This window comes from Coenobita brevimanus, chromosome 83 (genome assembly GCF_032717465.1).
Source record: "Coenobita brevimanus isolate Jiangsu-jjx chromosome 83, ASM3271746v2, whole genome shotgun sequence".
Taxonomy (NCBI): Eukaryota; Metazoa; Arthropoda; class Malacostraca; order Decapoda; family Coenobitidae; genus Coenobita; species Coenobita brevimanus.
This window is the reverse complement of record NC_137036.1, coordinates 605,987-620,150: the sequence shown is the minus strand read 5'-3', so window position 1 is coordinate 620,150 and position 14,164 is coordinate 605,987. Positions and strand designations below refer to the sequence as shown.

General features: G+C 42.3%; 1 protein-coding gene and 1 pseudogene across 1 annotated transcript in view; both read right to left on the bottom strand.

The window, feature by feature from the left end:
* Positions 1-14,164, bottom strand: part of LOC145409809 (uncharacterized) — a 116,968-nt gene that overhangs the window by 16,120 nt on the left and 86,684 nt on the right. The window contains exons 36-42 of the mRNA XM_080280115.1: positions 13,243-13,359; positions 11,433-11,575; positions 9,556-9,646; positions 7,450-7,524; positions 5,906-6,105; positions 4,742-4,876; positions 2,601-2,778 (exon numbers count right to left, since the gene is read on the bottom strand). Coding sequence (XP_080136241.1) covers positions 2,601-2,778; positions 4,742-4,876; positions 5,906-6,105; positions 7,450-7,524; positions 9,556-9,646; positions 11,433-11,575; positions 13,243-13,359 — 939 coding nt within the window. The remainder of the gene's footprint in view (positions 1-2,600; positions 2,779-4,741; positions 4,877-5,905; positions 6,106-7,449; positions 7,525-9,555; positions 9,647-11,432; positions 11,576-13,242; positions 13,360-14,164) is intronic.
* On the bottom strand, positions 9,802-9,919 carry LOC145409986 (5S ribosomal RNA; annotated as a pseudogene).

Genomic DNA, 14,164 nt, shown 5'->3' with positions numbered 1-14,164 from the left:
ATGCTTAGTCACTGTGGTGGCACTGGACTGAGACTGGTAAATGTGACGGTACAAGAAGAGTGGTTTTATATCGCTATGTTATTTGCGTTTGAAAGCAGCTGTGAAGTTACTTACACTTCACATTTTTCCCGCTTAATCTGCGATTAAAGACAGCACAACAGGGGCGTAGCAAGGATTTAAACTAAGGCTCTGTGAAGGGGTGGTCTGGTTTAATTATGGGGTAGGCCAAGGAGAACATTTAAAGCGGGTCAACAGTCATTCTCCCCCAGATTTCGTCACCTAGGCAAATTTAAGGAGTCGCCAATGCCATCCAGCCACCCCTCTGGCTACGTCACTGTGGCGCAGATGTGGCATCCCCAAAATGTCTATTCTGTGACATTTATATCAGTTGGTGTCAAGTGCGACTCACGGCCATTATATTTTTGCTTCAGCATACGACCAGGGGAGTTAACACGCTTCCTGACAACACAAAGAGAGTCACAGTGTCCTCAGTTTAAGGGCTCTGTTGCAGGTGGCTTGGGGAGAATTTGTAATACTTCTTCCTCAGCTATTTGTTCTGCACACTGCACCTCTGTATTTTCTTTTCTGGTACTGATATAAACTCAGCCGATATTATACTGATATAATGAACATCCAAGAGCATGTTAATACGTTATATGAGGAAAAAAAAATGCAAATGATCAACTGCTAAGAAGCCTCATTTGCCAGTTAGAATACAACCCTAAGATTGAAAAAAAAAAAAAAAAACTTACAGGATGCGGCGCCAGACAATATAGATAGACAGTCAAGAAAGGTCTCCCGTAACGAGGAATTTAAAGATAACAATTGTGTATTACTGTCCTGCCTGAGAAAACAATATGTGAGAAAATACACCAAAATTCGTCAACCCCCACGAGTATGCCACCCACAGACGAAGGGCAGAGAGGTGACACGGTGACAGAGACAGGCAACAGTTCAGGCTTTACGAAACACATCTAAGCTGCTGTGTATTACTGTTACATCCAAATAATATTAAAGGATTACTGCTAGCATGTAAGAAAATATCAAGATCCATCATGGAAACAATATATTCTCGCTAAGGAAGACGGGTGTGGGTTAGCCTTTCAATCCTGGGAAGATAGTCATGACAGAGCCAGTAGGACAATCCAGTAAGACAAGCTAGTTAACATTACAACTCCCTCAGCCACTCCTTATAAGACAAGCTAGTTAACATTACAACTCCCTCAGCCACTCCTTATAAGACAAGCTAGTTAACATTACAACTCCCTCAGCCACTCCTTATAAGACAAGCTGGTTAACATTACAACTCCCTCAGCCACTGCACATACCCAAGGCTTCTACTCTCGTCAGATCAGGAGTCACCAGCATTTTCCTCAGCAACATTTTATGCATATCTGAACTTCGTATTTCTTGCACGCAATCAACATCTCTCTTTTTTAACAACTATTAGAGTAAGAACGATTAAGACCGTCATTTTCAGAGGCAGACTGGAGGGGAAGAGACACAAGACAGCCTCCTAAAGTGAAATGAATATGGCCTCATGAATTTCACCTGTGGAGCACTTGCAGACGAGAGGCAGAGTGACGCTACAAGACTGTCAACACCATAGGCCATCTGTTGCTGTCAAATCCTGCTAACTCCCAGTCGATTTTAATGGTAAATGTGTGGCAGGCAAGGGAATAATAGGAAACAGTGTGCAAAAACAAGGCAGCTGAGAGAGAAGGGTGTCCGGAGCCTGCTGAGGTCAAGAGAACACTGTGGTCTGTGCCTCACCACTGGAGTATTTGTGGACGAAGGAGAGAATATAACACAGCTGGCTGGACCAAAGACGGTCTCTGCAACGCTGTATTCTTGTTACCAACACGTTTATTTTACAGCAATTTCTGGAAAAGTGTACCATGTTGATGTGTTACAGGGAGAGAAATACTGACATACCCCCCCCCCAAAAAAAAAAAAAAAAGTGGAAATACCAAAAACTACTACTGCTACTTCTACTTCTACTACTAAAACAAGAATTACAACAAGAACAAGAACAATAACAAGAGCAATAAAAATAAAAATGATTATAATAATGTTAATATAATAATAATAATAATAATAATAATAGGAGGAGGAGGAGGAGGAGAAGTGGTTGTAGTAGTTGCAGCAACAATAATAATAAATTATTATTATTATTATTATTATTATCATCATCATCATTATCATTATAACTAAGCACACTCAAAGAGCACATACCTCCTACAAGGCCTATACAAGACAACTCAGATCATCACCAATCTTTAATAAACTCTTTCTTGGTCTATAACCCCGATATCCGCAAAATTTTCTTTGAAATCCGTCAGTAAATTTACTTGATATCTTGTGGACAAACAAACAGACAAACAGGGGTGAACACAGAACCTCCTCCACCTTTGTTTGTTGGAGGTAATTATAATGTATGCCTAATAAATCAGCGATAATACCTGCTCCTACCACCAAAAGACAATCGTTCCCATTCAGGTCTGTTTTGGAGTGAGGCAGCGTCATATGTGTTGTGTTGTAACGTTGTGTATACAATACTGAGCACAATTAACTAAAACAAATAAAATGCTTGCACTAACCATTGGTATACTTGCACAGGAAGGGCAGTGTGATGTTGCAGGACTGGGTGGCCCACAACCCATCTGTGCCGTTCACTGCCACACACTCAGGCTGGCGGCTGTCCAGGTTGGGCTGGTCGGGCCCCCAGTTGGTGTACACAGCTGGCCACCCATCTGACCACTTGAATACCTGGTGGTCCTGGTGTAGGGTTCGGGTGGGTTAATAAATACTGTAGCACAAGACTACCCAGACCCCTCTATTATATATTTTAATTTTATTCATGCTACCTACAATTGAATATATTTGCATTATGAACTATCTATAATGCTGAAGTTGCCAAAAGTAACTTCCTTTCAACATTTACAGCCATGAGCAAAAGGTTGTAAATATTTCCTTCTTGGCTGTGGTGATGGAAACCTTTATATGAAACGTTTTATGCCATAACAGTAAGAAGCTCACAGCAAGAACGTTGTGGAAAAAAAAAATCCAAATCCGTTCTTTATGCTTGGACACATTGTTCTTAAACGAATGGGAGTCATAGGCTGTGGCGAAGATAGACTGAGGAAGATAGTTTCAGAGCTGACTGGTTGCATATACTGTATGAAAAACCCTGAGTACTGGGAATCTCTTGCATTAAAGAGTTCAACAGACAAAGGAAGTGTGTGGTTAGTCCGGTGCTGTGTGCCCGCCATAATGGAACTGCGATGCAAGCGGGCAATTAAGGAGAACAGCAAATTTTGGTCTTTCACATTTGCTACCTTCATGGCATTGTTTAAGAGACTACACTGATTAAGCAACAGTGGTGAAGGGGTTAAAGGGATTTGGTAATAAACGTATCGGACACTTTGTTCATTAACTATTTCAGTGCGATGACTAGGCCACATCCTTGGCGGTATTACTTTATCAGTTATACCCAGCCACCTCTTTGAGATACGAAACTGTGCACCATGGTATAAGTAAGAACACGACGGAACATGAGCATGGGGGAGGAAATAGTGACGCCACAAGGCAAAGAAAAAGAAAAAAGAAAATCGATCACACAATCTGAAATGACGCCTTCCTTGTCTGTTCCCTAACCTCATCAGCATCCTTACCTGATTTTCTCACACACACTCGTTTACCGTATCTTTCCACTTTTTTGGTCCAGCACATCTCCCACCTTCACATTTGCTATACACACCCCTTTCACTACCCTACTGACACCCATTCACTCCGCATGTCCATACCTTTTTGTAATTTGAACATCAGCATAGTCAGTTACTTGTACCATGGAATTACAGATTTATTTGTAGACAGTGATATGTGAAACTGATATAAAATCCTTCCCTGCAATTACATCAGTTATTCAGTAGCAAGGAGGGAGGGACGTCTTTACCAGGATACTTAACCCGCCCCATCCCGTCGACGTATGGGTACGTTGCAACGATTTGCATTTGCCAGTCCCGGCGACGTACCAGTACGTCGTGCAATTGCAAGGTTTTCAATTTTCGCACGTGATTTTTCGTATGTATACACGGGACACCTTCCTCTATTCCTGTACAAGATACCAAGCAGGGACAATGCCTTACACTGCATAACCTCCCCCCTCCCCCCCTCACGACATTGTCTTGGCAAAGGACCTGTTACCAGTGACCTGGCTAGTAAAGTTATTCAGGGCCAGAGTGATTCCCCAATCGATGACAATGTGGAGGACAATGTTTACATAGCATCAGAAGAAGAAACAGCCAGAAATAATGATCAGGTAGTGTGGCAAAAATAGGTCAGGTATGGTGATTAGTTAGTGAGTGAAACAATGCTTATAATGCCTTTATTACTGCTTGAAAACCAATATACTGTCATACTACATATACATTCGTACCAAGTAAATAAATAAATACCGTTTATGAGTGGATAAAATAGTTACCCTCCCATAGAACTCGTTTTCTTTGGTGCCAGCATGTTAGAAAACCCACTCAGGTAAGGAGGAACTCCTACCTGGATTGGGCACTTTAAACCTCAGGTGAGTGATTTCTCTATGAATTTTCGATGTTTCTCACCAAAAGCGAAGGTTTTAGCCAAAAAAAAAAAAAATTTCGAAAATACCTCGGGACTGGGGGATGTCGGAGGTGCGGAAAACCTCGGGACGTGACGGGTTAAAAACAGACTATAGTAATGTTCTTGCCTGGTTATTGGAGAGGCCGACCCACATCTCAGCGAAGGAGTTCTCTTGAGCCAGCACCCAGGTGAAGCTGTCCTCGCCTACACTCAGCACCGACACCAGATGAGACGAATAACTCACACACTGTTCTTCTGCTGCCTGAAAGATTATATGAAACACTGGCCTTTATATATTTCAACCTAGTGACACTGATCATAATTCTAAACTCACACACTAATGTATGGAATTCTAAGCTCACTCTGAAATGTATGGAACTATCATCATCATCATCATCATCTCAGTGCCCACTAAATTATGAGATGGATGGCACCCAGAAACAGGAAAAGCCAAGCAGAAAAGCAAGTAGAATGTCAACGATCAGTCACTGAAACACATATACGAATTCATACATCAATTAAAAGCGACTTTTTTCCTCAACATCACAAGCAAAATCCATGTGGTTATTTTGTTTTTATCTTTTAGATGCATTTCACAAATGCCTCAGGTACAGAGTCACTGCTTCCATTACTATGGTGAAATTGTACACAACCCTTGTCATGTACCGGTACACACATCTCTAAACACACTATATAATTTTTCTTTTTTTGCTTCCTCAGTTTAAACACATCCTTTCTCAGACATACCTTTACTATCATCCTGTTTCCTTTATAATGGCTCCAACTTAGTGTGTGTCATTTTGGGAAGTGAAAATTAATTTTTGCATATTTCTTTAGTGAGGGGGTTTTAAAAATATGTTATAGGAGGTGAAGAATTAAAATCTGCAATTACTTCTGGGAACTGCACAACATTAAGCTTACTAAATCTACGTTTGATTAAAAAACACATAAATTGCTCTCAGAAAACAACATATATTAATTTTAGCTTCTCAAAATGTCAGATAATGCTATCAAAATATTAGTTTCTCTGCATAAACATGTCCTAGTAAGCATAAAACATATCCTTGTAATTATAAAACAACATTAGAAAGTAACGGTATGAGTTTAAAAAAATGTTTAAACAAGTTTCATGAGGTCTTGTTTTGATTCGTTCTTGGACATCAGCTGCCGACTTGTTTCATGGCTTCTGATATAGCCCTCAGGTTTCTCATGTGCATACACCCTGCCTGCTGCCTCTGTGGCTTGTTTTACACACCACTCTATACACAGCATTTTAGGGTCACTGTGGAACTTGCATGGGCTCGTCAATGAACTTCTTTACTTCCGCTGTAGTCCCGTTAGACCAGTCAATCAGCTCCAACAGGGAAGAAGCACTGGGGTTGATGGAAGGTGTCTGCCTGGGTCGTACAGAAAGATCTCCCAATGTGTTATCATCTCCACCTCTCATGTCAACAATCTTTTGGACACCAGCTCTCCTCTCCTCACTGTCATCTGAGCACAAGAGTGTCTGGATTATCACTGCGCTGAATGCATACCATGCTGAGAGCTGGCTGGCTGGCAAAACGTACAGCCTTCTTTTGCAGCCTAAGTAGCCGCAGCTGAGACAAGATGTGGCGTGGGCCTTCTATCCAAGAGCATTTGACTTTTATGCTGAACCAGAAGGGGTTGTACACACCAACAATGTATTCCACAATCAGTCTTAAGTTTTTAAGGGCTTTACCTTTAAGGTCATGTTTTGAAACCCATAGGAAACAAAGCCTGTTGCTGTTGTCAACCACCTTGAATGGCTCACTGGATCAGTTTCAAGAAGGACCAGATCTGTGGGAAGTTCTACTGTCCTTGTGGCATGTGTGATCTTATTCCCGTACACTTGATCAGCAGAGATCCTTTATGACACTGTCACTCAGTGAAATAAGGGGCTCTCCAACTGAGAGTCTGGTGAATGAAGGATCAGTTTTGAGTTCTGTAGCAATGTCCAGCATCTTGCTAATGTCACCTGTCCATTTGTTGTCAGACAGGGTCTTCCCATCCAGTGCTGTCACATTCACTTCTCCTTTCTCTGAAATCTTCATCTTTGGTGATTTCAGGGTTCAATACCACCTCAGGCTCTCCATTCACTGATCCACCTGGTGAACAAGCCTATGTGTCCTTGCATAAGAACCCTTCATCCTTGCATTAACGGAGTCACGTGGAGAGAGAGAGAGAGAGAGAGAGAGAGAGAGAGAGAGAGAGAGAGAGATGGGTATTATATTAAGTGGATAATGAGTGCCCCTCATACCATAATAATAATAATAATAATAATAATAATAATAACAATAATAACAATAGTAGTAATAATAATAATAATAATAATAATAATATACAGTTTTCTTCTTCAGTACAGGTGATGGCTGACTATAAACAAGTTCTTGATGTAGTGTTCTAACCTAACGTGGCGACAGGACAACAACGGCTGCTACTGACCACCACCACTACACTGCTAAGGCTTACGGAGTCCCTGGGGCGAGAATGAGGCGTAGGCACAAGGAGACACACAGCCTAATCTTTACACCCTGTCGCTCACCATATCAACCCATCACCATGTGTGTGTAAGGAATAAATAAACCTGTGTGTGTGTGTGTGTAAGGAATAAATAAACCTGTGTGTGTGTGTGTGTGTGTGTGTGTGTGTGTAAGGAATAAATAAACCTGTGTGTGTGTGTGTGTGTGTGTGTGTGTGTGTGTGTGTGTGTGTGTAAGGAATAAATAAACCTCTGTGTGTGTGTGTGTGTGTGTGTGTGTGTGTGTGTACTTACCTGCCATGACAAGGGTGTGGGTGAGGGCCAGTAACATCCACCCTTGTACAAGATGAAGGTCACTCCATATACTGATGCACAGTACGGCACCAGGTCATCACCGTCTAAGCTCGGATCTGCCAATAATACAATAGGTTACACAGTGTCTATCATAACCTAATCCAGCATAACCCAACCTAATCTTACGTGAATTATCCTCCGTAGCAGCAGGAAAAAATTATACCATACGCGATGTTATCCAAAGAATTAGGACATTAGGGTGAATAAATATCCTTGGGAGTCGCGTAACAAATTCTTGCACGTCAACTAAAACTGACTGATTACATGAACATTATAGCGCCAAACGACAATGGCTACATGGCACTAGAGAGAGGTAAACAAAAGGGTAGTGGTCCTGACGTTGATGTGGTGTGGCGTTAATGTGGTGTGGCATTGATGTGGCTTGACAATGTAAGTGATTTTGGCACCGAAGAAGTTGGGGGTTTAAAGTGGGTTTGTCACTGAAATGGCTTGGCTATGATGCGTCTTGGTTGGTTAGTTAAAAGGTAAAAGCTTGACTGGAAGCAGGAAGGGTGTACGTCATTGGGCGGTCCTTTAGATATCCCTGCCATGAAACTGAATATCCATCTTGATAGAATTGGAGGGAAACTAAATACCGCAAGAAACACGGAAATATCAAGAAGGGAGAATGGACTGAGGAGACGTGGAAGACAGGAAGGAGAGGAAGACGAGAGACAAAAAGGTCTTATTTAGTTGCCTCTTACGACAAGCAGGGATACTGGTGAAATATTACTCACCCAGGAGACCCCAGTGAGAACACAGTATAATAAAACACTGCCTCACTTCAGCATACACACGCAGCCATATTCCTCAGTGCTGTTGACGTCATTTCCTTTTTTCTCTTGTTTCCCTATTAACTGTTTTCCTCTCCTCTTCTTCCATTTCCTTCCTATCTCTCCTTTCTTCTTCCATCCTTATTCTTCCCTCCTTACCATTCTGTTTCTTCCAACAATTCAATCATCTGCTCTCCTTATCGATTCATGACCATTACACAATTACTCATCCTGTCTCCCCCCCCCTTTTTCCTTCTTCCCTCCCCCCTCCCTTCCTCTTCCTCGATCCATTTTCTCTTCACTGTCGAAGGGAAGTAAAGATCAATGACCTTCCCCTGCTCAAATCTTAAATCCAAAGTGGTTATCTGCCTTCATGACGCTTGCCTATGTAACATTTAGATTTATATTAGTCAAGTAACCTCAACTAAATTCATTCTCCTCCTTCTGTTGATATACACATTCAGTTACTCAGACGCTGAAGGATTACAACACACAGCAGTACAGTTTCTTAAGCTATGAATGGCTACAGCATAGTGCATTACAAACACTAAGACTAATAAAGAGTATGTGGATGTGGTTGAGAAGATTAGGAGAAATACACTGAGGTGGAGAGAATTGAAAGACTGACTAAAAGGGTGTATGTAGGTGAGGTGGAGGGAGGGAGAGGGAGGGGTAGACCGAGGATGAGGTGGAGGGATGGAGCTGAGAGGTACATGAGGGAGGGGGGGGGGTGAGTTGGGGGAGGGTAGTCAAATGGTGGGTGACAGAGCGACTTGGAGGCGTTATGTCTGCGGCCACCCTTTGCGGGATTAGGGCGTCGGGCTATAGATAGATAGATAGATAGAGACGATATACTTACTAAACCTACAACAGAATGGAGTACAATTACACAATCATAGACTACAATACAACTGCTCAGACTGTGAAAGGCTATGGTACGAATCACACACCTAGACTTCTTTCTGTCATTCCCTCCTCTCTCCCACGCTCCTGTCAGTTCAGTTCCTTTTACTCATTCTATTTCCTTTATCTTTTCCTCTCCTTTCTTTCTTACTTTCCTTCTCCCTTTCTTTCCTCCATTCCATTAATATATTCCTGCTGTCTACTAATTTTCCTCCTTCTCCTTTTCCTCTCCTACGCTTCATTCTTCTTTTCTTTTCCCTTTTTCATTCATTTTTTCCTTCTGCCAGCTCATTCTATTCCTTTTCCCTTCCCCTCTTCCTCCCTTCCCTCCTTTCATTTTCCTACTACTGTCAATGCATTCAAAATCTTCTACTCAAGAATACAGTAAATATTCAGGCTCCTAAATACTACCTTGGTTCATCATACAAACGAAGCCATACTCGTTGGTGCAGCTCACGTCATCCCAGCGACCTGTTGTGTACCTCACCTGCACACACTCTTCCTGAAAAGAACGTGTATTACCATCACTGTTATCATAATTCATTCATTCATTGCCAGACGCCATGTATCCCAAACGGGGTGTCCAAAGGCTTAGAGTTAATTGTTTTACAGGGAGGGGCACTAATCCTCCACCAACCCCACTTGACACGTAGGGATGCCAACAGCATCTGGTGTTCCCAGGCGGTCACCCATCCAAGTACTAACCAGGCCCAACGTTGCTTAACTTCGCTGATCGGACGGGAAGCGGTGTACTCAACGTGGTTTACTAAGATGGATTAGGAACGTTGGCAAATGAGTTATAATTATCGGGAAGGAATCAGAGTGCTTGAATGTTAAAAGCAGTGTCAGGTTCAGTTTTGGGTCCTATAATAATTCAAATATACAAATTCAAATAAACAGTACATATATATCTTTAACGAAGGTTTGTTTAGCATAACATCCAAAGTCGCTGACGATACAAAAATCAGTCACACAATGGATATCCCTGAACAACGACTGATGATTCAAAAAGATCTTAATAAACTGTTCCGTTAGGCTCAAACATAACAAATGGACACGTGCAAAGTTCTACACATAGGGAGTAAACAAAAAAAAAGTATGAACAGCAGTCAACTCACGATTTTAACAAAGATGAGCTTTGAAAATTTAAAAAACAACAAGTGATTTTAAAGCCCAGGCGACAGTGCATTGAAAAACTAAACAAAGCGAACATACTGTACAAGCTGCCTTTATATACACAGCTGTTGAATGCAGAGAAAATAATCCATTCCTTGTATAACTGCTTAGTGCACACGCTTCCGAAGCAGTGTTCAATTCTGGTCACCCTATTACAAGAAATATATGGAGAAATTAGAGAGAGTACAGCGAAGACTAACAAAGGTGATCCCCAGACTAAGGAACCAACTGCACAAGAAATTGTTACAAGCGGGAAAGCTATTTAATTTTAAAATGTTCAGACTACGAGGGAGTCTAATTCAGGTGTACAGAATTTTTAAATAACGTGGCAAATGGCAGTTGGTAAGTACGTCACAATGGATCGGTGGAATTACATTAGATCTATCTATTGCCAGACGCCATAATCCCGTAAGGGGTGGCCATTTGACTTTGAGTTAGTTGTTTTACGGGGAGGGGCACTAACCCTCCACCAACCCACTTGTTGACACGTAGGGAGCACGTATGGGTTGGTTATATGGTTACCACCCAGCGTTGTAAATGGTTTCTTGGCTTACAGGAAACCATTTGGCTTGTCACTCAATGTAAAGCCACATGTAAAGGAAAGAAAAGCAATAAGAAGTGACAGGAAAGATGGGAGAAATAGGAAGAGAGGAGGACAGGCACAGAAAAAGAATGATAAAGGCTAAGGAAGAAGTAGGCAGCACTACATCAAGTGAGTGGATGATGGTCGCCACCACCTACCACAAATTACACTAGAGCTGATGGTTATAAAATTATTGGCAGACGTTTCCAATCAAATGAAGTAAAAGAAAAAAAAATATTTGACTGGGTTATACACATACTGAACAAAAATGCTTAGGAATGTGGCAGACTGCGGCATGGTAGTTACACTTTAAAGTCGCCTAAACTAGCCAAATATGTTCATAGCTTAAAAAAAAATTCTCTCTCACAAACACTGCTAGGTGCAATAACAGTGGAATATCGTGGAAATTACTGTTAGTTTTCCCTCGCAAATTAAGTTGTAGACTAAAATTTCATCGTTCAGTATATTCTATTAATGGTACTATTAGATCTGTACACCACCAAAGGCAAACCCAAGCGACGCAACCCACCCCGTCCGTGTGTCCAGTGGGTTCTCCCTCTGCCCAGTTGGTGTAGGTGACGGCGGTTTGGTCGGCCCAGTGAAAGCCATCGTTATACTGCATACCCAGCCACAGGTCCTGCCCCGCACCTGACACCAACGCTGTCATGTACGCTGTGGCCGAAGCGAGAAGGATTGTTAAGCGTACGAACACTAGCTATCAAAACTGTCCTTATCACTACAGAGGTTTTAATGATAGGATTTTAAGGGATGACATGGAGGTGATTTGTTTGTGGCCACCCCTTGCAGGACTGGGGAGTCAGGCAATAGACAGATAGACTGATTTTGTTAAGCAAGCATTCTTAAAGCACTCGGACATGGCAGCAAGAGTGAACATACCAATATAAAGAGTTTCTGAGACTTGATATATACTAAGTTCAGTAGAAATTCCTGTGCTAATTTGAATTAATAAATGCTATAAATATAGCTCCAATTCTTAACCGTTGCAGAGTTACAAATACTGGTGACCTGATGAATACACTGAGAGAGAGAGAGAGAGAGAGAGAGAGAGAGAGAGATCATCGGTAAAGTCCTCTGTAACCCAAACTCCACAACGGTTGAGAAATGAACCCATCGCTTCCTGGAGTTAAAACATCAGGTCCTGGGGCATCCTGTATATAAAAGTAAAGCATCAGCATATGAAGTCGACTATTTAGTAGTTAACGAGGGTCTGAATGTTCAATTAGGAAGCGATAAGTGAGCTGGACAGAGAGCAGTACGTGAGACGAACAGGGATGGTAGTAAGCGATGGAGAAGAATTGAATTATTTTGCCCTGTTAAGAATATTACTTTATGAGTGTCATCAGCAGCAGTGGCAACTACATTTCCCTTCAAAATTTGGAATCAGAGTGGCAAGATAAGGGTGGAGTGAGGGGATAGGTGTGGAGGGAAAGAAGAGAGTGGAGTGAGGGGATAGGTGTGGAGGGCAAGCAAAGAGTGGAGTGAGGGAATAGGTGTGGAGGGAAAGAAGAGAGTGGAGTGAGTGGATAGGTGTGGAGAGCAAGAAAAGAGTGGAGTGAGTGGACAGGTGTGGGGGGAAAGGGTTGGAATGGCAACGGGTGCTGAAGAAGGGCAGGGGCAGCACATACGAGCTAAACGTGGATGTTGTGGTTTGGATGATAATTTAATGGGTGAGGTGAAGACGAAGACTGACATAAAATAAGTCCCTTGAAAACAGTAATGAGCAGGACAGAACCACGCAGGTGAACGAAAAAACTACCTGAGTAAAGTCAAAAGGTGAGCATAATACGACTGCAAGTGGAAATGTGAATAGAAGACTGAAATAAAGGTGTGAAACATGAAACAGTGAACATGGGTAAATAAATAAATAAAAACGGGAACTGCAGAATAAAGCCCCCCAACTGTCCCCGTTTAACAGTACACACTCCTTCAAGATGGGCGAATGTATAGTGAATGAGAGTGAAAGCTAGTATGAGAATATGTAGGAAAGCAGAGTACAAGTAATAATAAAGTGTACAAAAAAAAGGTCGTATCACAAATGTCTTTGGAAATGTAATACCTCCGCCATAGCGACTAACTCTGCACCGTGCACTCAAATATCCTCGTGTTTTATTTATGTAAACAATGCGGATATTAACACGAAAGAATATTATGACAATCTGTCCGTCATCCGGCATTCCTCTCTCCAGTTCACACCCCTCTCGCATACCATTCCATTCCACCTCTCCAAAAAACAAAGATTTAAATAGCATACAAGGGAGTAAGAAGCTGTAATCTGCAAAATATATCGTGAAGGAACAGGGACGTGGAGCAGTACCCACCTTGCTCTGCCGCTGAGTGTACGCTGGCCAGGTCCACCCCGCTGCCCTGCTCCTGACATGCTGTTCGGGCCGAGGCAAACGAGGTCAGGGTGAGGTTCACTTGCACGCACTTGCTTCCTGGGGGTCACACATCACCATCAGCATCAGTAACAGCAGCAGTAGCATCATCAACAGCAGTGGCAGTAATGTACAGTATCATTTTATCACACACATAATCATCATCTTTATAAGTCACCATCAGCATTATAATTATTTTTAACATCATCACTGCTATCATTACCAGTTACTACTACTACTACTCCTACTACTACTATTATTACTACTACTACTACTGTAATATGGTGGGTAGGGTCCACAAACAGACAAAGGGTACCATCAGAAGTAATAGAAATATCAACACAAGGCCTAATGAAGTGCGCTGTGCATCCAGTCACAGTCATTTTTTTTATACTTCCACATTTCCAGTTCCATCTCACAGGCAACGAGTCACACACATGGCTCCTTCACATAATCAGTTCACTCTTGTATTGCTTCTGAACGGCAAACCTATCTATCTATCTATCTATTGCCAGATGCCTCAATCCCGTTTGGGGTGGCCACAAACAAATCGCCTCCAAGTCGCCCTGTCCCCCGCCATTTCACTGCCCTGCTCCCAACTCACACCCCCCTCTCTCATATACCTCTCCACCCCATCCCTCCATCTCATCCTCGGCCTCCCCCTCCCTCTTCCCCCCTCCACCCCACTCACATACACTCTCTTCGTCAGTCTTTCACCCTCCATCCTCTCCACATGGCCAAACCACCTCAGTGTGTTCCTCATAACGCTTCCTATCACATCCACATCCACACCACAACGCTCCTTTATATCCTCATTCGTCAGCCTGTCTCTCCACGTGACTCCACAGGCTCCTCTTAAATAACT